This window comes from Symphodus melops, assembly GCF_947650265.1.
Source record: "Symphodus melops genome assembly, chromosome: 22".
Classification (NCBI taxonomy): Eukaryota; Metazoa; Chordata; class Actinopteri; order Labriformes; family Labridae; genus Symphodus; species Symphodus melops.
Window position 1 is genome coordinate 7,565,158 of NC_136712.1, and position 24,622 is coordinate 7,589,779.

The following is a 24,622-nucleotide window of genomic DNA, read 5'->3' on the forward strand; positions in this document are numbered from 1 at the left end:
CTATGAATTGATCTAAAAGCCTACATGAGTGAGGATTCAAAGCAATGCATAGAGCATTTGGGTTTTAAGAAAATAATGGAACTATGAAGGTGTAGTCATAGAAAATTTATGTAAATATAGATTCTCTGCTTTTGCTCTTTTTAATATTGTTTGCTCTGCATGAGTCAAAGTTCAAGTTCGTTTCATAGACTCAAATGTCAGACTTCTCTTTAGCTATTTCAGCTAATTGTAGCATTAGCTTCACAAACTGACAGAAGACCACACATTTCATTTGGTCAGAACGCTGCAGCTAACAACCACATACACAAGGTTCAAAAGACTAACAATCAGGTGGAAACCTATGGTAATGGAAAAATGAAGCAAATGTGGAAGTGCAAAAAAAACTGTGGTTCCTCACATGTTGACTTCTAACTGGATGCAAAAAGACCAAGAGGTAGCATTAATGCTCACTTTTACACCACAATCAAACATGCTTAAGTATTATTGTAAAAAAGTGTTAAAGTGTAAACTGTTTTTATAACCATTCCAATGCAATTATATTAAAGCTAAGAGTTGTGCCTAATTATGGGTGTAACTGATCTGACTGGCAGGTGAGTGCATATAGTTTGCTAAGAGGCTAAAGGCCCACCTAAGCCTGACCTCTGTGCATGCTGCAATGGTTGATCGAAAGTTTGCTTGAGTCAGCATTTCCAATATGGCTACTGCAATCATTGGCTTCAAAGTCTGCTTCTGAAACCAATGTTTCAATAAAAGAATCATGGCTCATGCTACAAAAGGAAGCTTTCTTTCAATGTTAGTGCTTCTGGCCTTTTTTCATTAATTCTGTGTTATTTATAGTTAACAGGAGGCTACATATTGCTCTTCTTAAGCAGTGTTAGTATGCTGTCCTTTGAGTTTAGTATTATTGGGTTTCATTTGCTGGCCATTAATCTCTATTCAACATAATCTCCATGTGTGCTTTTGCATTCAAACAAACACACACCCACACACAGGCACACACTCGCCTGGGGAAATGTCAGGTGTGGTTAACTTTACGACCCAACTCAGAGTAATGTTTAAAGTCATCTACCTAAGGCTTTGAGGCATTGCAGAGCTGATCTGAACAGGCACGTCGTGTCCAATCGGCTTCCCTGGTATTCCCAACAGATCATACAAAAGCCTCAACTAAGGCTGAACTGTGATTTATCATAGTGTGTAAGAGAAATAAACTGTACGCGTGTACACATTTAACCAATACCCTGTTAACTATTAGCATTTAGTTGTGTAGTCACATTTCTGTACTCCTAATTCCTTTGTTATTCCTGTTGAAAATGGATTAGGGGTTCATCTCTCTGTTTATTGTGAATAACATTGAAAATAGAGGTTTTAAACCTTGCATTTAGAAAGATTTTCCTCGAGGTCAGCAGCAGGATTTGCCACTTTGTACACTGTCCTCATTGGCATTACCATGAACGCCCTTGCCCTGCACTATGGTTACATCACCACCGCCCTGTCTGTCAACCACATGATCCCAAGATTACAACACAAGGTACACAATGCCAAGAGGAGGAGCTAATGAATCTAGCATTGATATCATCGACGTTTAAAATTGCAGCAAATCAAAAAGAAGGCAGGAATATGGAGGACATATGGTCTAAATGAGTCATCTGGATTTTGGTGTAAAGATTTTCGAGTGTGTGGCTGATGTTGTGGAAAATGTGCTTCTTAAAGCATTCTCTCCTCTCATCTACCTCGATGTCTTCTTACAAAAATGCGCACAAATTGATTGATCTAACTGATGGGCTGTTACCTCATCAGCACATGGCCTGGCTCAAATTAAACAATCGTGTCAGTTTGATAGCTGCGTTCAGCGTAGAGAATACCCATGGAATTTGATCCACTGCCAAGTCCTCACTCAGCAGATGGCCCTGCAGAAACAAAGTGTAGTGGGATGCTGAATATGAGCTGCTAAAACTGCTCAATATTGGAGGCACCAGCTGGAGATCAGACAAAAACAGAAGGAAAAGCTTCTGCTTTCATGGGAAAAATGAGTAACTGCAATGTTCTGTTTGTTTTAGCCTCTCTGTCACCACTACTGGTTGAATTTTTTCACTGAGTAATGTTTTCTTTATGTCTTGGTGGAAAAACTGTTTACGCACTCTGGTTATGATAATTTAATTACAGTCAGTTTAATGGCAGTCAAGTTTTGTAAGTTCCGTTTGTGTTGATATCACCGTTTATGAAGTCTGCAAACAGGTGGCCATGGTATTCAGAAAGAAGTTACATAAGTAGCCTTTTTCTTTTCACATGCTGTATACCAAATAGCGTCAGGACCTTGATTCGATCCTGTGGCCCGTGTTAGAATTTTGTCCATGGGGCACCTGCTATATGAGCTAAACTGGAGCCTCATGAGTACGTCTGCCATTTTGTCTCTAAACCTGATCAAAAGCACCAAGTTACAGAAATATTTATACCTACTTACTTGATGGCAATAACTACTCTTATCACAAGCTAGCAAATTAGCTCTCGATTAGGTATGCTAGTATTGTCCAAATTTGAAGTAGACTGGTCAAGATTACGTGAAAGCATTTGCACACAATTAGTGAGTACAAGTCAGGAATCCTCGCCCCTTGCTAAAGGTTTTCTTGTCACTGTTCAGATAACTTTTCCTCTGTTGGTGTCCACATGGTCCAAGACGTTTCTGTTGTGAATTGACAATATTTCTAGCGCCAATTGGGCTCCAAAAACAAACCTTGTCATCACTGTGTACAAACACAAAGGAATCATTACATTTTGCTGCCTTTGGTGTACTGAGTGACTCACCAAATGTGTTCATACCATTTACATTTAGAATCAGCATGAAGATTATTGCAGCTAAAAAGCGAGGCGTTGTTAGCTAACTTTTCATTTGAATTCAGTATGAGATAAATGGAATTCGGAGTACCTCGATCATGATAGTTGCAACTTAACTCTTTTTGGTGCAAAAAAGCAGAGTCAACAAAAAGTTTGTATGGACAACAAATTTTTGTTTCTGAAGACAAAGTTGTCAAGTACAAATAAATCCAGAACAGTGCTAGTCATGACCCTCTTCAGCTCACTGAGCTCTATTTGAAAGCAAGCACCAGGAAATGATTCACTTCTGTTCTTCCCCCTGGGCTCGGCTCTATTCCGTCTCTGCTTCTTTTGCCTCCTCCTGTCAAAACTCCTTTTTTTTGTTTTTTTAAGTTACATTAAAGAGGGGCAAACATTTGGGAGTTGAACTGAAGAGCTTAAAATGTTGAGAGCTTCGAAACAAGTTCTTGTGCTTTGATTTTTAGTAGGGTTGACATTAAAACAAATATTTAAACTTATTTTTCAAGATAATGTAAAATTTTTCAATTATGGAAGTCACGTAACTGTTGAAATGGATCTTAAAACAGATCACATGCTGCTCATATCTAAAAATACATCTTTGGCATGGCGCTCTTACAAGCTCCAAACATGAACATTTCCGTGCTTGCTTTAAAGCAAAGACTGGCTTACACACTATAGCTGTGCTCTCAAGGGGAAAAGTCTGTTACATCATACATGATACTGAAATAGTAATCAAATGTAAAGTAGTGCCAAGTGCCGAAATAGAGAAAGTGTGCAAAAGAACTTATCTGACACTGGCACCGTCTGGAGTTTATTTAAGGGATCAACTATGTGGCTGAAATGGTTTTTCTCCCTGCTTTGTTTGCTGTCTCTTGGGAGAAGCAGTCTTGCTCTCTCGCTCATTTCCAGCTCTCTCATTTTCGTTTGCAGAAGGTGAGCTAAGCCGCTTGGGATGGCCCAAATGTCCATGCTGACGCAAACCTTTCAAGAAAGGTTTTTTTTTTTTTTTTTTTTTTTTTTTTTTAGTTCTCTGTGCGTGTGTGAAGGAATCTATCGATCTTGAGGCGTGTATTTTTGTGCTTGTGTGTGGAAGATTGGTGCAGTTCTAAAACTAGAGACGGCTTACTTAGCTCAAGGGTATTTTTTTACGGTACATAATCCACCTCATAGTCATGATTAATGAAGTATTTATTTACCTCCGATATATACCCACAACTGGCAAAAAGCACAGTGGGTTTACAATGATTTCTTTCAAAATGCCATACACACTTAAAGCCTGGTAAAGATCATAAACTGGGGGGCGCCGATAGCTCAGCGGCAGCGACTGCGCGCGTACCATGTTGCGAGGCCTTGCTCCTCGCGCGGGCGGGCGGCCCGGGTTCGCGTCCGGCCCGTGGCCACCTTCCCGCATGTCTCTCCCCACTCTCTCCCCCTTTCCGACTCTATCTGTCCTATCAATAAAAGGCAAAAAGGCCAAAAATAATCCTTTAAAAAAAACACAAAAAAAAGATCATAAACTGGCATTTACAGTGGCTGCTGATTTATCAAATGAAGAAGTTTCTCTTTAAGAGTCTTTCATCATTATTCGTTACTTTTGAATAAGTTAATACCTGTAAGGAGATCTTTGAAAGTGTGAGACAAATTGACATGCCTAATTTGATTTTATGGATTGTGATGATCTACAGATGGAGCAGACCACTTGTCTAGTTAACATGTCTAAATACAAGCTATACTTTTAACTTTATCAGTAAATAAATCATACTTAGTATGTCATAATGTGATTATATGCATTGGTAAATGTTCCAGAAAATTATGATCTTTTAATATACAGTTACTGTAGCATTTAAAAGGCTCTGCAACTGACATGAGACATTACATATCGTAAAACTTGAGTTAACCTCCCAGGCTTTTATTGAGGCTACTTAAAATCGAGGAAATGACACCGCCTTTATTCGGGACAGGCATCGGTAAGTGACCGGCTTTTCAAGTATGTTCAAACAACTCATGCACAGCAAATCTGGGAAAGATTATGACATTTTAAATTCACACCACAAAGAATTTTTACAAAATGAGGATATAGATAAACAGATTAAATTGTGAATCACTGATTTAATCTCGCTTTGTAAGAGAGCCCATGTATGGCAACCTGCTCAGTGTGGGGGAGTGACTCCTGTTAATACGATCCCTAACAAGTGCTGTGCTGTGGCGCTGTGTAAACAAACAGCATGTCTTTAGCTGTATACAGCATATGTTTGGCAAGTCATCCTCGTCCCTCCTGTCACTCACTGAGATCTACATTTCTTTATTCTTTATCCAGATCAGCATGCAAACAGAGTTTTGCTTTTTTGTTTGGCTGTGCATATATATGCGGAAATACGCATATGATTAGCCCAAAGTGATTTGAAAAGATCAGATTTCACGTGACCTGTGCTGTTTACACTGTCATGACGAAATCTGATCTGAGTCACATAGGAGCAAAACTATTAAGATTCAGGTCACTTTTGGCTGCAGTGTAACAGCAGCCTCTGACAGGCAGTGATCACATTCTTCGGATGCACACACTTGGAGCTTCTGAATCTTAAACTGGCCTTTAACCTTCTTTCTCGCACTGTAACACATACTAGCATGAATTTTTAAAAGATGTGGAATTTAAACTTTTTAATCTCACAGTTTTTCTCTTTACTTTTGATTGGCAAATTATTTCTACACTGTAAAATTGAGAGATTTCTTGGTTTTTTAACACGTGCGGCAACACCTGGATAGGATGGAACTTTGATTGGAATGGGTTTTCATTTGCATTTTTTTTTCCTGACAAAAATAGTCAAAACCACCATCGTCCCCTGACTTTGTAAATATGGGGCAGCAATTATGTTGGATGTACCCAACGAACCTGTACAAAGCAGTTTAGTATTATTAAATCTATATGACTACTGTCTGGGGCTGAAACAAGGAGTGCTTTTCTTTAGATGCTATAACAGTTTGTTATGCTTCAGATTGATTTTCAACCTCCTTTAACTGTTGAATATAAATGTCGTCTTTCAAGACTGCACTCGAGGTCTTTGACCTTGACTCTTCAACGCATTTATTCCTAAGAGCAGCAATAAAACAAACATGGAAATAAAATAATGGCATCAATACAAAAAATATCCCTTCAGCAAACAGCCCCGCAACCTTCAAAAATTGGACCAATACTGTAAATGTTTGCTTCCTCCAAGGTCAGCTATATTTGTATTTATATTGTTTGGCCTTCAGGAGCACACTCCTAATGCTGCATATTATGTTATATGGATGAGTGAACATGTTCACAGACATTTTTTTTTTCCCTGACTGCCAAGGAAAATGGTCTGTGAAACCTAATCCGTCAATTATTCCCAGCTTTGATCCCCCCCCCCCTCTCCCTTTTCTCTCTCGCTTTGTCACATGCTTCAAATTGTGTCACTTCAGTGTGCATGGATCTTTTTCCACCTTGAGCCAAAGCCGAGTTGAATCAGCCGGAGAGCTATTGAAACAGCAAAGCTGAATTCAGCGCGAGGAGGAGCGCATCAACAAACACATTAGAAATTGGAAGTTAAAACAAAATACGATGAAACCGTGCTGTGCAGATTACACTCTTCCTCAAACAGAGCTGGTGTGTGGAAGGGCTTATAAAAGCTTATAGATTTTTTTTTTTTTATAGGTGGTATTAGCAAGTTAAGGCCAGGAGGGGAGCTGAGTCAGTGGTGTGGAAGAACTGAAAGCAGGTCATACGAGTTCAGTTTAATCTTCGGCGCAGATTGATCAAACGGCGCGTTCTGTTCGGAGGAGGGGCGGAGAAAACTTGAGGAAAGGGGTTGTGGTCTTGCAAATTTTCTAAATCATGTCCTGGGGTATCATTTCCTTTTTCACCTAACAGAAATGTTTTCGTAATCCTTTACACTGAAATACACAGATTGACAGGATTAATTAGGAAATTGTGTCTGCATTTGAACATGAAACCAACGTTTGAGCTGTTGAAGTCGTGTATATGCCGTCTCTGCATCACAGCTTGTAAAAAGGCCGCCTCCTAATCAGCTGATATAAAATGCTTTCAATCTGTTTCTGAGTGCAGAGATGGAGGTGATAGTGAAACAGTGCAGGGAGTCGGCGAGAATAATGGGGAGAAAATTGTGAGAACTCGGAGATCAAAGCAGAGAGAGATAGATGGTTAAGATGAAAGGTGGTTTATAAGATAAAGAGTTCATCCCCTTTCCATCCCAAAATACTTTCCCGTGAAATGATTTTCTCAAATATGGGAATATCAATGATTCAGATGAGATCTTCTTCGCCCTAAAGGTATTAACACAGATTGATCGTATGTGGATTAATGTCAGTTATTTATGTGCCCATGCAATCTAAACAACTGGTTTTTATCATCATGAATGGCATTAGCTGTCCTCGAATAGATCTCTTTTAGGTTAGAAAAACAGTTTGTGTAACACGGAAGGTTACTAAACCTGCCACTAATACTGTTCTAATATTTATCAATCTGTGTCAAACTTTTAAGCCTTTTCAGACACGTTCTAATTAAGATGCCATCTAGCATATATGGGTTGTGAATATAAAGACAAACTGGAAGCCGGTTAGCTTAGCATAGCATACAGACCTCAACAATGAAAAGCCTGATCTCCTTCTAACTTCTTATTTCATGAGGTCACTGCACTGGCCAAGAAATAGAGCCAGAGAACAACTCCAGTAACTACCTGAAATGATGTTAGACTGTATACTTTCTAAGTGTTCTGTATAGCCTAGCGGTTACAGTATATCCCCATGCACAGAGTCTATATGTTCGACTCACCTTCAACACTTTTCCACACTCACTTAGGGAAAGTGTGGGAAGAACGATGAGAAACATCTGACATCATAAATCAGAGTGCATGCAGTGTGTTCAACTATAGCGGCCAATTTATATTTTCCTTCTACACTACTCACTGCTGCACTATTATCTTATTGTCTTTGATTACTTGTTTATATTTGGAGTTAATTGTTATTTAATATTTACATCTGCACAAAGAGAGCATAGTCTACCCAAGATAAACTCCTTGCGTCTTAAACTAACCTGGCCAATAAAGCTGATTCTGATTTTCAAACTTCCTCAAAATGCACAAATCTAGTAGTTATTGTTAAACTACACACATACAATTATACCAGGGTTAATCCAACTGGGTCAACATGTCGTACTACTAGAGGTTCCCTGCCAAAACACAAACCCTCGTGATGTGTTCGCCAAACTTAATCATCGCTGTGTACAATAAAATCAAATAAAATAAGCAACACAATTGATCCGGGTCTGTTCAGCCCGATGCGTTTGTCCCCTGTCTTGAGGAACACAAACTCTTTATCAGAGCAAACATTGGGGCTCTGTTGTCTCCAGCGCCCACACTAATCTGTGTCCCCTCGGAGGTGGGCTGTGTTCTCCACCTATTAAAGACAGCCACAGCGGTGTCATGGTCGTTAAGGCAGAACAATTAGAAGACGCATTAACAATGGGAATTAATTTGCTGTCACACGCTCCCTGTGCTGTGCGCTTTTGTCGCTGTCGAGTACCTCCCCAAACATCCCTCTTTTTTTTTCTTTTTTTTTTTCCCTTTCGTGGATCAGTTTCAACCTTCAGTCTGGATGGAAGTGTTCTTGAGGTGAACCAGTTCTTCAGAGAGGCACAGAAGAAGACATTCAGGTCCTCCTTGTTTTCTCTGTGCAGTCCTGAGGGACAGACAGGAGGGGGAACATAAAAAGACAAGGGCAGGGAGATGGACTACAGAGCAGGAGTTTGAAAAGCAGCAGAGAGGTGATAAAGGATGGAGGGGTGGCTGCAGCTGGGAACATCAGCCCCTGCTTTATCATCTTTAAGTCTCACCTTGTCTTCACCGTGTTTTGTGTCCAGGGACACAGAATGCTGCTGCCCTTTCTTTTCTTCTTCTTCTTCTTCTTCGTTTTTTTACTAGCTTGAGGGTCATTTAGCAAATTCTCCTCTTGCACGATACCCAGTGCCTGTAAGACCTGAAATAGGGGGATGGGGAGTAGCAGAGGGTGATGAAAAATCAGCGTAAAAGGGGGACAGAAGGAGAGGAGTGGGGGAGGGGAAGACGGAGATTGATGAAGCCTGAGAATCAAGAATGTGAAGCGGTTTGAAAGGGAGGACACCCTGATGGCGAAGCAAGGCAAAGCACTCACGGGTTTCTCACATGCACATTAAGATTTGATATCCTGCTCTCTCCTCTCTACATTTCAGAATCACCTTTGCTTGAAAATGATTATTTGACCTGTGTTTCAAAAGAAATAAAATAAGGGAATGTCTTAAAAATTCTTGTGAGCATTAGTGGCACACTTCCGGCTTTCACTGTCCTGTATAATTATTTTCTCTGTCGGGTTACAGGCAAGGACAGGTTTATAAATTGTTTTCCTTTTGTCTGACTGTAATTTAATTCAGTCTCTATGAAAGCCCTTCCGAGTCATAAATACTGGAAGAGGAAAAGGTGAGCGTTTGCTGTGCTTCATGGCACAAAACATTTCGGAGAGTTGAAGACTTCAATGGAATTTTAGACCTTTGCTGGAGTTATTACCTCAAAAATCGAAGTATTTATTGCAGAGCGATTTTTTGTGAGAATTCATTCAGCAAGGACATTTTAACAGTGACTACTGACGAACTACAATACTCATCGGTTGAAGCTTAAAAGGGTAACATTTTTTCCGCTTTTCATCAACATTATTAAATGATGCCCGTGCGTGACCCGTGTGCCAAGGCTGTGGTCCTCGGGTTCTGGACCGACCTGTTGCTCCTTTCCTGTGTGTTTCTCTTCGCTCTATCTCGCTCTGTTGTTTTTTTGTCTGCTGTCCTGTCTCTATATAAAAAGGCATTAAAACCCCCAAATCAATGCTTTTAAAAAATGTGGGTTTTTAGCTAATAGCTGGACAAAAGGTTTTTTTGAAAATATGATTGTACGAGTCAATTCAGAAAGTATCCTGCTGTAAATTAAAATAATCATGACGGGGGGGGGGGGTGCGTTTTCATCTTTCAAAAAGCAGACACATTTATGCAAAGTCAAGCCACTCTCTTACTCCGTCTCTGTCCATAGTGCTGGCTCATCCACTCTCTTTTCTGTGTCTCTCTCTGTGGTGCTGAAACCGTCTCTTTGTGTCTATCTCCATGGTGATGAAAGCAGCTCTCGTTCTCTGTATCTCCTCATCATGTTCAGATCATCTGAATACAGGCAAACTTCAATCAAAAGCAAGAGATGCACTTAAAACTTCTGGATCTTCAACGACAGCTTTATTTCAAAACATGTTCCGAGTTGATTTCAGAATAAAAGACGCTGATAATGCTCTGCTGTTAAGATGACACACATTGCACTCTGCATTCACATCAGCTTTTTTTTTTTTTTTTAAAGTGAACAAAGTATTCACATTCACAGGTTGTCATTAAACTCCATGAGGACCTTTTTGTGTTTTATGCTTAATTTCTTGTCAGAGTCATGAAAACATGCCTTCCATGGTTTCCATCACAGATAGATACAAATATATTTCATGCCTACTTCAGCCTGGCAAGTGTCTTGATATATAACTATATAATATAACTCTATGCAAGATGTGACTATACAGTATATGCTGCTTCATTTCTGGACAGGATCCACTCACAAAAATCATACCAACGAGGCAAAGCAAAAAAACAATAGATCTAATATTGGAAATCAGCAGATACAAAGACAAGTAATGTCAGAGAAAAGTTAAATCAATGCAACTCCTAAAGAGTTTCACGCCCATATGTCTGCACCAAGGAGAAGAGTTTTGTATGACTGCTGTAAAATCGGCAAACAAAGCCTTCAGTGGCTCACATGCAGGTAGCCATTGTCCTCTGCCAACAGATTGCCATCAAACCAGTGATGCATTGGGGGAATGGCTCTAAAAAATGGGCTGAAAAGAAGCAGACATTGCAGGCTGCTGTTGTGAGGGTGCTACTTTATCCTTTATCCTTGATCACTAGGATATATATATATTTTTTTGTTGGGGGGCGGGGGGGGGGGGGGGGGGGGGGGGGGGGGGGGGATCTCAGAAAACCAGAAGCCTTCACACACGAACAAGTGGGAAAAAAACAGGCAATGGGCAAAAACAAAGAGAAGGGAACAAACATTTTGGTTAATGCTTTTACAATCCTAGGCCGTGTTTTAAAAGGATTTGTACTCTGTTTTGTTTCTACAGCAACCAAACAGTGCTTCACCAGTTCTGCTGCCCTGCCCCCGAAGTCCCTGAGGGGGAAACCTCGACCGCCTGTGTCCCCAGGTAAGATAACTGCATCTTTTTCCACACCTGCACAACTATTTTTATTTATTTATTTTAAACAACTTGGGTTTTCTTTTTCCTGTAATTTTGAATCGATTGTAGCTACTTTAGGGGACACAACTACCCCAGGAGTGTTTTCTAAGTTGAAGTGGTTGTAAGTGCTTCATCTGAATCCATTTCCCTTCATGATGCCGAAGAAAACAAAACAAAAAGGGGGACTTATTTCTACTTGGCTTGGGTTTTGGGTCATGTTGAGGCAAAGGGATTGCTTAGGTGAATCAGAGGCATGCTGGATATCTTAGAGCCATGTTGTTTGGGATAAATCCACTGGAATACATACTAATAAATACCCCAATTAATCAAATCAATCTCTGTTTCCTGGACAAGGGTGAAGTCCTTGAATGCGGACTGATTATGCTCTTATATATCAACATTGGTGCTTTGGCTAAAGCTCGAAAATACCTTTACAAATATTCCTCTCTTCTTTTGGATGTTTTTTATTGGAAGAAAAGTTTCAGTTCAAACATTAAAAAGCTGAAATGACAGCTTGATGTGAAAACTTCCCCATGGTCCTGGGGAATATCAAAATGGACCAACTAATAATTGGTCGCTGCATTACCTTTTGCAAGATGGCTCATTATGGAGTCAACAACTGATAGTGTAGAATAGGCAAGGTCCAAAATACTGAGTTAGATAAGCAAGAACAAAAGTGGAATAATGAAAGCTCTGGATGTGCCTTTATCTTGCCCCCTTTCAAGCAGAATCGACAGCACAAAACGTTATGTTTACCTCCTGCTTTTGTTTACCCAGGAGCCCTCTGCCAGGAGAGTTTCTCTGCAAATTATGGCATTTATCAGTTGCAATTAAACCATCCGCCCCCAAAATGGTTTGTTTGTTGTAAACTGCACGTTCTGTATTGTCTGAAGTTGGTAGAAAATAGCTGTGTAACAAATTGACGGCTAATCGAAACCTCCACGTTGTGGCACATTTTAAGGAGGCAGAAGCCTTTAAGTGGCAAAATCACACTTTACTCTGAGTCAGACGGTTGTGTTGTATTGAGTCATAAATATGAATAGTCAGGGACAAAAAAAAATCTAGGTTGAACATGAGTGCAGCCGACTGTTATGATTGTCTACACCACTTTGGAGAAGAGCAGAAAAAAGTTGCACAAAGTGATTCATCAGAAAAACAAGATATTGATGACAGACTCAAAACCCAAGTCCCAAAAGAATCCGTTTTCATGAAACTCACTTCTTAAATACATGTTTGAAAGTCCAGAGAGGCAGCAGTTAAAATCGAATAAGAGTGACTTTTGAAACATCAAAGCTGGAGGGGGGAAATTGGAAAGGTAGACAAAAAAAAATAAAAAGACGAGAATCGATCGGAGTTCAGCAACTTGAACTTCTCTTAATGGAAGCTGTTTGGTGCTGCTGTGTTCCGTGATTGCTCTGTGCTTAGGGACCATTTGCCAAAGGTACAAACAAAGTGCACAACAGAAGGTCCTTGCTAAGTTGCCAACCCCTCCAGCCCCCTCACACCACAACCCCACCTCCTCCCTCTACCCCACCTAGCTCTGAAGCAAAACCACTTCAAAGAGGACGACTCTCTGGGGCTGAGACAGAAAGCAGCTTGTGGTTTTGTCTTTTTTGTTTTGTTTGTTTGTTTTGTTCTTGTTGCGTCTTTATCTCTTTTTGAAAGCTGTATTCCGTTGTTGATTTTCTGTATTTCCGCATTGTTGTCAGTGATTTGTTGATCATTTACTCACGTGGCACCGCCGCATCACGCCACAGCGACATAACTCCCACACCGCACCCACACCTCATTGCATTCATCTTCATTCATGGTCACTTCATTCGGGCTTGTCTCTCCACTGTGTTCACGTTAAGTTTGAAAGAGTCATGTATGAATATAACCATGTAACAAAAGTGTAATTTCTGCAATGTAAAGCTACCATAATGCATTGATGTGTGTACTGTAGGGTATTTCCCATTCTGGAAACTGGTGAGCCTTCTTGTTGACACATGTAATGCATCTGTGTTCATGTGAAAAAAAAAAGAAAAAAAAAAGTTCTTATCATGTTGCATGCTTTGGCTTGGCAGTGATCAGAACATAGCTCCCTGTGTGTGTGTGTGTGTGTGTAGGGGTGTGTGTGTGTGTGTGTATTAATGTACAAGTGTGCGCTGGTGTGTACATATAGCATATGTTCTTTTCAAACTCCAGGAAAACGCACAACACTGTGCACTCCACGAGATCATTGGGGAACCCATGATGAAAGGCAGGCTAAAAGGAGCTGAGTGAGTCACTTCACCCTAAAGTGAACCTGAGGCTTTCGTCGCCTGACTTTATTTTCAGACTTTTCGCAAAGTCATTTTATGCCTAAGTCAAGTTGGCTGTACATTATTTCCAAAGGGAAAACATCTCAAGAGAGGAGAGCGTCACATTTCTAGAAAAATACTATTTTGTCAGGAAAGTTTGGTCATGGTATCATCTCTCGGATTTTGAAGATTATAACACCTGATTTTGCATCAGCTTTTTGAAGAGTTTCAAATTGCAATATATATGTGTATATATATATATATATATATATATATATATATATATATATATTTTAAATGACATCACTAGAAAAATATTTGAAAAGTCAATTTATGCCATTGCAATAAATGACTTCCTGGAAGGATTTATAAAAACAAAGCCTTAAACACAAAACAAATGCTCAATCGAAAACTGTAATACTTTGTGAAAAACCTGCTCTAATTTTACAGTTGTCTACAGTACCCATAATGCCTCTGGATACATGTTAACAGAAAGCGAATGTGGCTCGCCCAAAGAAAGCTGGGATCAGCTCCAGCCCCCCCATGACCCCGAATGAGAAAAGCAGTATAGATAATGGAATGAATGGATTTCATTAGTTAGCATTATTTTGAATATGTTCAGTGAATAATAATGCACCAATAGATGTACAGACAATAACCACCAGATTACTCAAAAAGAAGATTATTCAAAAGGTCATTGCTGGAGCTTTATGGAGTGCTTTTCTTTTTTTTCATTTTCCTGTATTCTTGTTTGCAATCTGTCCACAATCAACAACAGTTCATCTTTTAAGTGTATTTGTCACATCGATGTGCCTTATTAATCTATTTCAGACTTACATTTTCCTCTTCATACAACATTTACGAAACCTACGAAAGTCAAAAAGTGATTGAAACGTGATGACTGAGGGGCTGCACCAGCCACCAAACCATGGCTGATTTACATACAAGGGGACAACTCATTACCTTCTTGTGCTCCACTTCAGCATGAAATGTTGCCTCTCCGTATTTTATACCCTGATTCTGATAGAAGTACAATCATTGATATTTAACCTGCTCAGCCTGTACGGATTTAAGGAGGTCATCAGTGTGAGCTTCTTTAAGAACTGACAGTACTAATTTGAAGCCAGTCCTGCTTTTGGTTCATATCTGTATGTACCTGGGGAGCTTTTATGCCATCTGTTAGGAAGCAGGAAACAAGCAGGCAACACTGTGTATGTGGGATCATTTAAATGAGAAGGAAGTAGGAAGTCATGACTGTCACATATAATGAGGACCCTGTGGAGGCTGGATACTCACCCCGGCAGTCTGGTCACTCTTGCCGGTCTTATAGGAGTCACCAGAGGGTTTAGAGACTGAAGGGGATCTGTATTTAGGGTCACCGAGTCAGGCCTATAATCAGTCATGGAAGGGGCTGATTGTGGGGGATGGTCACAGCCTTTCAATTAAGGCATTTTCTGCTGATGTCTACTAAAGTTGATTTCAGAAGTTGTGTTGTTTCTGTAACAGAGGACCGAAAGTTTCACATTTTACTTTGCGATGAAGCTGTACCAGCTGTGGTCAGCGTACAGAGTATTGTAGCAGGGATAATGGCAGAGGAGAAGAGCTATAAATACTGGACACTTTGGACGATAACTTGTGTTTCAGGTGGATATTTTACTGTTTAAATGGCTGCTGTTTGTTTGGTAACTTTTCCTCTCTTTGAATCAAATAATCCTCTTCCAGCCTTGATGGTGACACGAGAGCAATTGTTGAAATGGATTTAAGTTTGTAAGTCCATTCGATTTGCATACACGTGCTCAGTGAACTCCTTATTAAAATCTGATTTGGACTGCCCCAAGATCTAAGTAACAGTAAAGTTGTAGCACATGAAGACATAGCAAGAAACAGCATCTGCTTGCTTTCACTTCCATCACACACATTATATATAACATCTACAGATGCTGATTCAGTTACTTTGTCCAGTCAGGTGATCGAGTATTTAGTGGAGCCGACACAATATGCTGTCCCTGACCTTCATGCAACAATCTTACTTAAGGAAAGTGTTTAAGTCAAACAGTTTCCCTTCACAGCCGAATCATCCCAGGCTCGTCATGATGGAGCTGATTGGACGGTAAAGACTATTATTTTATTTTCGTCTCCGAGTTAAAATCAAACTGACCAGTCAGCCTTTGGCAGGTGACAGCACAAATTGTTGGCATGATACTCGAGCGCTCTCGGCTCTTCAGCTGCCAAACCGAGTGCTTTCCGCCACATGCTCACAGTGCACACCAAAATAGACTGACATCTTGCACACCATCTGAAAAAAAAACCTCCTCAATAAATCCTCCCGTCTGACAATTGACGAGCACACACACACACACACACACACACACACACACACACACACACATACACACACCAAAGGCTTAATAAGGTATGCAATGCTAATTGGCTCTCATACCCTGCTGTAATGATTTACTTCATCAGAGAGGAAACAGGATAAGTTATTTTAATTTTTTTATTTTATGACCATATGACATTCAGCTTATGTATGGGATCAGGGTTTGCTGCTCGGCAGTAACAATGTTCTTTTAAAAGATCAAAGGAGGATGTGTAGGTGCATTTTGGTGTGTCTAATTAATTGTGACTCTAAAGTAGAGGAAGGATTACTGACTTTATCTGCTGAAGCATATGACGTAACCTTTTAAAAATAAAGAATTCATTTTCATTCAGGTTGTTTCCACACAAGATTTAGTAGGCTTGTGCTGTAATTTGTCTCTGGTCTTGAAGAACATCCTTGATCAGAAATGCATTTAAAACGTTGATTGTGTCACATGTGGTTAAGATGAGTCCTTGGCGCCTTAAAAAGATCACAGGCGGGGAGGGGAGGGGGAATGGTGGTGTGTCTGCAGGATATTAAATCACCAGTGGTCATAGCACAAGTAGACAGCTGTGTCGGCTCGCCAAGACACCTTTTTCTCTAATTAATCTCTGGAATTAATAATAAACCGCACTAATTAGTTGAGTCATGCTGTCTGACAAATGCAAAGGGGACGTGGGATGAATAAGGACACAGCTGGAAATGCCTCTTCATGTTGGGGAGCAGCATAGACAAGTGGAGGATGCTTGCTGCTGGGGAGACTGTCAGAACTACAGAGACCATGATGCATTGAGACAGATGGAGGAATCGATAGAATGATTGATCTATTCTGTTGGAGGACATTCAGGGCCATGTTGGGAAAGTGTGCCTCGAGCTTTTTTTTTTTTTTTTTGTCATTGAGGACTTGCAGTAGAGATGTGCAAACACTACAAACACAGTAGTGAACATGCGCGTCTTTAATACCAACAGAGGACCATCACTGTAAATCAGCAAAACAGGGACTGTCACTGTTTGTTGGTGTTTCAAAAATGGAAAACGTCCTGGTTGCAGCAATCCTACTCCAACCTCGGCACTTTTCAGCATGTCATCCCCCACTCTCTTCTCCCACCATTTCCTGTTTCTCTTAAGCCGTCCAATCCAATAACGGCTAACCAAATAAAAATAAAAAAAAGAAGAAAAAAAAAAGAAGAAAAGACAAAGAATAAAATACAAAATATATATATATATTTTCCTCCAAAGTATTCCTGCAGTTATTCATTTTTAAACTTATGGAAAGAAAGTGCCCAAATGGAGTAGTCTTTGTCTACCTATCAAAGAAGGGACAGCACACACATCCACTCACTGTAGAGAGCACCACGTGCAAGATCAAATCTCCTTTTTGTCCTCACACCAGCAGACACCGAGCATCAATCTCACCTGCGCATCGCAAATTAAATTTCACACAGGTGGTATCCTTAATCGCAGTTCTCTAAATATTCCTGTCACCTCTCTACCCCATGCTTTTATTTTTGTCCTCATCTGCCTCTCTCAGTGTTGCATAGCGTAGTCGTGCTGTGACGCTGCCTCAGCTGGAGAAAGTGACCTTGTCAGCTTGCGTCTCTGTTGTCATGGGAACAGAGGGCACAACAGGAAGATATGGCATAGTTTCCATAGACTGTTAGGAGACAGGCATGTCTTAGTCAATGTGCTCATGTACGAACCTTTTCTCTCTGTCAATTTTACAATTGCACAGCAATCTGTTTTTTTTGTTTGTTTGTTTTGCTTTCTCTCTTTTGTCATCTTTCAGTTGGCTCAAAATGTTTGTCTCTTAGCCAATCGAAGGAGTGTTAATAACCACAGGGGTCCACCAATTGAGCTATTGGTTTTGTTCAAACTATTCGGATTCAAACATCTTTTGGGATTCCAAATCAGCACTCAGAGGCACTACAAAGGAATAAAAGGAGAGTGCAAATGCTCTGACTAATTTATTAACACCCTCAGGCCTGGTGTATGCAAGACGTTTACTGTACCAAAGAACAAGGATACCAAATTTGCTCAAAGATCATATACTCGTTTTGCTCCTTTTGAATAAAGATAGACCTAAATATACTTCACATAAAAAAAGACCACAGCACCTTTGATTTCTATATACATTGCTGTGCAACATGTCTGTGGTGTCAAGTCAGCCCATGTCCCTCTTCAGCATGACACTGGCACTGTGTGAACGTCAAACGTTCAGATCTAAGAGCCTCCCCTCCTCATCGCTCTCCGTTCTGCAGCTTATCTCAGCATTGTGAAGGAAGCCGAGGGTTTTATTGCAGAGGAGATTTAATAAAAGCACAACATTTTGATGACTTAGCTGAAGCATCTCTAGTGTGTATGCACTTTGAAATGTTCTGTGTGAGTCTCAGTATCAGCACTCTTAACTTTCAGCCACTGTATAAATGCCAGCGCTTGGTTCTTAGATCTACTTTGACACATCCAAAGTGCTTTTAACGGCAGCATGATGGCGGTGTGTATTGAGACTGTATCTTTATCTTTAAAGGGCCAGTCCACTGATTTCACAAGTCAAAATCTGCATGTGTGTCACTTGAATTGCTGCTAAGCGCGTTGTTTCATGTATTCCATGGCTCCTGGTGGAGCTTTGTCATGTCAAGAACGTAACCCCGAATGATTGCAACACCCCCGGGGTCGTCTCTGCTTTGACTTCAATAGTTCCATCACAGGAAAGACTGTTGGAAGATTGTTGTTTCTTGTTGGTTCTGGAGGTCTTAATATGTAACTTTGATTTATTTCATCCTATATGACATTAATATCATAGAACAAGATGTCAATATTGATGCTTTATCCAGGCTATATTCTTGTATAATCCAAACTACAAAAAAAAGCAGGTGATAAAAACAAACAAAGCTGAAAACTATGCAATTTTTCTGTGTTTGAGTTTTCTCTTTATATACAATCTGACATAGCACAATGTTACCCAACAGATTTGATCATTTAACCGACTCACTTATCCCTGGAGACACATCGACCATTATTCCTCCAAATACGCTTCAGATACTAAGACTGAGATGTTTTGCAGAGGCGGGCAGTGAAAAATGCATGAAATGTCTAATGCATGCAGTTTTCATTGAGTCCAATGATCATTTTTTATTCCTTACTGTACCATGCCAAATAATGGTTTTTGCCAGGAACCTACTCGCTTGTCCCTAAAGTCACAGCTTGAGTTATAATATCCGTTGAAAAATGATGCAGGAAGGCTTATTATGCAGTCATAGCAATTCTACACAAGAAGATTCACTGCAAGAAACAACAATAAACGTAGATTTTCTGTAATGTTTTCCATTTTCAGAGAAAGCGAGGGATCATTAGGAGCTGAAGTTCTTTTCCGAATATCATCCTCTTTGTTCTCAGCCTGAATTAAGATCCTTCGATTTGCTAACAGCTCAGATTAATTCTGTGTCCCGGCTAAACCCAGCTTGTATGATTTCAGATAATCAAGATTTTACTCATTACCTCACACACACCTGCAAGCGCACATAGACACAATGTGCCAAGGTTGAATTAATGATTTCCCTTTCCCCTCTTTTGTTCCTTTCCTCTGCTGTCTTTAATGGTCTGCCATCTTATTAGTCTTCATCATCTCAGGGGTATCTCAGAATACCCATAGTGCCTTTCTGCAGGCCAGTCAATAGCTGAACTGCTGCCTGACTGCGCTGCGATAAAATGTCCCCTGTGAGTAGGTGAGGGTTAGTGTATGCAAGGCAGAGTGTGAGCCAAGAAAAAGGGCATAGTGTTCAGGGATACGCGTCTCTTTGTGTTTCTGCTCACTGTGTGTGGCTGTACTACACATCTAAAACACCAGCATCTCCACAAATGGACAAAATAAGTGCCCTTCAGCCAGAAGGGGGTGCTAATGAGAGTCCTGGCAGTCAGAGACATCTGTCTGTCCACATGGTTGCTGCACATTTTGTCCTGACCTTTCTGCCTCTGGTCGTCAGCCAGAATTCTCTTACTCTGTTCTTCTTATTGAACTGTAAAAAAGTCAATCACTGCCATTGTAAAATGTTGGCGCTTTTCACCCACATCATGTTAGCTAGTGCCAATGTGTGATAGCATGCTTCATTGAGGAAACGACTCAAACCAAATGCCCCAAAAGCAGGCATCTGGTACCCTCATCTGCCCTATCCATCCGCTTCAGAGGGCAGACTGATTGAGCTGTAAATCTCTTTGCAGTTCAAATGGAGGATAGGATTATAGCTTCAGTTCTCATGCTTCATATTGCAATATAAGGCAGGTAACAGATGAGGTACCAATTGTTAGAAATGTGCAAAACACAGTCCAAATTATTGATGTATATTCAACTAAATGTTTTGTTTCTGTTTTTTGTTCATGAGTTCCTGGGTCATTAGAGCCTTTTGTGCGACTGTGCTAGTAAATATCACAACTGACCAAATTCAAACAGCCTACTGGCATATGTTCAAAGTGTTCCAGTTTGTAAATTGTGCAAATGTAAAGGATCTTAAACATTTTCATTTCAACACTTATTCCCAAATAAAAAGACATTGAAAAATCCAGAGGACTATCTGGCCCTGTATAAAGTTAAATAACCATAGTGAAGAAGTGGGTAAGTAACATTAGCTGTGATCTGTTAGCAGCTAAAGGGTTCCCATTTTCCTCACGATCGTGGGTATTACATCTTTTACTGAATCTTTAAGCTTCAATGAAACCCAACCATAAATTTGTTGTCATAATGTGTGACAAGGTTTTTAGATTTTAGTTATTGACAGGCTGGACCAGGTCGCAATCTAAGAGCTACAGATTGTTCGCTTACTGTTCCTTGAGAAGGGACATAAGATGTCCCAGGCATAGACGACACTGTCAGGTTTGGCGTACATCACTAGGTAGAGTCCTTGTTCTGACAGCTCGCCAAAAGCCTTGCAACGGTAGATCAACGAGGAAATGAGTGGAGGGAAAGAGGAGGACGAGGAGGAAGAGGGGGGGGAAAAAAAGTGCTGACAATGCAACCTTACCTTCTGCTGTCGCCTCGCTCCCTGTAATGAGAGCTAGGGGTGACAGAGAGGGGAATGAGGAAGAAAGGAAGGAGCGTGGCCTGGGTTTAGATTGTGGAATGAAGACTGAGGGAACTTTGGAATTTAATGATAAAGATACTTGTTTAACTCTTTTAAAAGTGATTCCATCTTCTTCAAGTTTCAATTATGTGTGTGTGCAGAAATGAAGAGCATAATAATAAAGTCTTACATAAGGAAGATAAACCTATCTAAAATTAGCTCTTCGTGTTTCCTCATTACACTTAAATGAATGAACCACCTCCAGATGGTTAAATGCTAATGAAAGGAAATGTTTCCCAGCACATCTCGTTTTTACTCTGTCATGTTTTTTTGTGCACAGTGTGCAGCAGTTACTTTAACTCTTCTTTTTTGTTCATGGTGAGTCATCTTTGCTGTGTTTATGTCGGGATGTGTCATTCCCTGTCAGTTTGAGCCTCCTTTTGAAGTGGTGACGGACCGTCAAAAAGAGTTACTTGTTAAAAACGACCAGCGGGGCTAGACCAAAATACTATTTTTTACTCAAATTGGGGGATGGGGTGGGGGGTGGCTAAAATACTTGTGGTCCTTTTAAATAAATGTAGCTTCTGTTTGCAGAACAACGTTTTGATCTCATGTTATGTTTGAAAGAACATTGTAGGTATGTGAATAGTCACAGTCTTGAAAGATTTATGTTCCAAAGAAACCGTTTTAACTAGAATCACTAAAGATAGTCCTTCACGGGTGTGAATTGTGGAAGAACAAACTCTAAAATGTTGTTGTTTCCGTGCAAAGTTAACCGAACCTAGTAGAGGGTATTGTTATACTTTAATCATTTTCACTCAAGTACATAATAAACATTAAAAGGCTTAACTTTACCCTAATATTCAAATCTATTGCATGGGAAAAACTAGCTGCTCTGAATCTGCTCTTTCCTTGTCAGCCATGTGAGCTGACTCACTTTTATCTATGTCGTTACAAGTTTTCTCTGTCGGATGCAGACATTCCCTTCACGCCTTGATATGTCTTTTAAGTGGTATATGTCATGTTACCTGAGTTGACAAGATATTGCAGTGGTGGATACGGCACAATGTCATCTTGTCTTCATGTCACATCCTGTCGGGTTAAAATTTGGTCTAGACGGACAGAAGACTGCACACAATCTAGGGTGCTTTCACACAGGCCTGCATTTCCATTTGATCAGTCTGAACACAACCGTACTGTACTCCGGTACTGTGCTCGAGTCCGCTTGAAGATGTGGCTGAAAGAAGATTAAACATGAAGGTCGACACAGGCGAGGGATGGGCTCTCTCTCCAGGAGAAAAATCTTTCACATTTCACTGAGATGTAATTGAATTTTCTTCTTCTCTTATCGTCCTGATGATTGGATACCACATCACTTCTTTGAAGAAGTGGCAATGGAAACACAATGCAGGCCACCTCCTGACTTAACTTTATTTAGAACAAACAAACTGAAAAAAGGTTGTTTTTTTTTTTACACTTTCCTTTAAAAGCAATTTCACTGTTCAGGGGAGACTGATTTGCAGTATACGAGTGTGTATGAGTAAGGGCATGTGCAAGTCTGAGGACAGCGGCAGATAATGGAGAATGTGCCAAGTGGTGAAGAGTGCCCCTCGTGCCAAGCCATGTCTTGGCTCTGTTGTAACAATAAACAACGTCCTGTCACCATTTTTTTCTTTTGCAGTGCCAAGTGCTGAAATGAACCCGATAGGAAGGGGAAATCCATAACTCCACACTTCAAGTCAGTAATCTAGTGAATGTCTCGTACTGAAAAATGGACAGATTTAGTTGTTTGTTGAAACTGTTTTTAATGACTTACGTTAACATTCAGTGCCAGCTGTTAGAAGAGTGGCATTCTTAGAGCCCTGCAAAATTTGTTTGTGTCTTGAAGGGTTTGTAGAACTTGTGTTTCGAGTGCATAGACAATGGGGTTTGCAAAGTGTATTATTTTGAATGCACTCTTATTCCTGACCCATCAAATATGTTAGCTTAGTCTGTAGCCCTCAGATAAGAATTACATGGTGCCCAGATAACAACACTGTACCTGGGTGGTTGATGTTGCGTGGACAGTCACTTTTTTTAAGAATAGGTTAATGATAAGGTTTGTTGATGCATTGTCTCGACCTGTTTTAGTGTTTGTAACAAACATTAGTCTGCTCATCTTAGCTTCGTTTTATGATTGTTTCTCCTCTTTGGACAATATTCATTAGTAGTACATTATATTCACTTTTTTTTAACAAGAAGTGATGAACAGAATAGACTGACTTACATGTTTACTGTAGTATGTGAAAAATAAAAAAAAAATTTAATAATTTAATGTACTTATTGGATATGCGTTCATGTCAGTCTCATGGTCCCCCTATATTATTGTGTGTTGCAATTGTGATTGGCTGCATTCAGCTATGATGTGCTGAATCAGTGAGTGACTGCGTGTGTGTTTGAGTGTTTCACAGTGTCAAGGCTCACTCTGGTGTGATGCACTGAAGAGCTTGCAGTGTGTTTTATCGGATGCCAAATGTTCAGTCTAGTCCATTAGCTCCCTTTCAAACATGAATTGAACAGATCATTCTCTATGTACCCTGTCAGTACACTTCATTAACTGACAGTATGATTGAGTGAGTTAGTGAGTATAAGTAGACTCTGAAGGTTTCTGATAGTGAATTGCTGTCCAGATAATTATAATACATCAGATAGTAGCCCACTTAAATTTCCCTCGGGATCAATAAAGTATCTATCCATATATCCATCCATGTTGATGAATTAAAAAAAGTTGTATTTTTTGGTCAAGTGAATTTTTGAACTGGGGTGTTGGATAGCCCATAGCGTTTATATCGTGCGCACAATGTACAGAGCTAAAGTCCATGAAGACGGGCGGCCTAGGATGGACTTCAATCCTCTGCACCTTGCAGGATGTCACTCTCTCTTCCCGGTTTTCTACTTTATCCACTTTTTTGTCCTTTTACAATAAAGGCATGAAAGCCCAAAAAATAAAGAAACGAAGGGGAGTATTTGAACATGAAAGAATATCCTTTTGTGTTGAACCTGAAGCCCAGAGCCCACACCTTTCTGCTGTTATTCAGTCTTAGCTCTCAACTCTATCTGACTGACCCACAATACAACACCTGCCTAGCACCAAACTGTATACTTGACTTGGTAGAGATTAGTAGCAGTATTGGACTAACAATGTCAAAGATGATAAAAAAAAACTTAACTCTAAATGATGTAGTTCTTTGTCTGTTTGACATGCCCTATCCTATTTACACAATACATCATGCTGCATGCTTGATCTTCCTTTTTTATATCTCAGCCTATGTTCCATTATTTCTGTTTAAATCATTCTAAAATTTTGTATTTTCCCATCCCCCCCACTTGTCTCTGCTCTATTTGTTTTGGGCATAATCTCTCAGACAATCAGTTTCAGTACTGTATTGATAATCCTCTCTGAGCTCATCTTTATCCTCCATGCAGTCCAGTCATTCTTCAACTCACCTGGGGAATGTTTCACTATAGCAGCGTCTAGTCGATTTCAATGTTTTTGCTTTCACCACCATCACTTTGAGCAGTTTTTGTATCATTTTCCAGGACATGTTCTCTGAGCCTTTCGGTTCCATTTCTGAATCTGTCTTTTCTGCTCATGAGACAGACTCATCCTATCTCCTAGCCTAACGATACATCACAGTGAGTTCCTGGATATTCAGAAACACATTTCTACTCAGAAAGTAAATTTTAACACTCACACGCTCTCTCTACTTGAGGATTAATGAAAAGTCTGAATT

The 24,622-nt window shown here is 40.1% G+C and overlaps 2 protein-coding genes across 3 annotated transcripts in view; one reads left to right on the forward strand and one right to left on the reverse strand.

Annotated features, from left to right (window-relative positions):
- st8sia1 (ST8 alpha-N-acetyl-neuraminide alpha-2,8-sialyltransferase 1) overlaps nt 1–24,622 on the reverse strand; it is a 123,208-nt gene that overhangs the window by 42,850 nt on the left and 55,736 nt on the right. The window lies entirely within an intron of this gene.
- The window catches only part of iqsec3a (IQ motif and Sec7 domain ArfGEF 3a), an 88,009-nt gene that overhangs the window by 9,017 nt on the left and 54,370 nt on the right, over nt 1–24,622 (forward strand). For both annotated transcript variants that reach the window (XM_079334879.1, XM_079334878.1), the window contains exon 2: nt 11,044–11,124. In XM_079334879.1, coding sequence (XP_079191005.1) covers nt 11,044–11,124 — 81 coding nt within the window. The remainder of the gene's footprint in view (nt 1–11,043; nt 11,125–24,622) is intronic.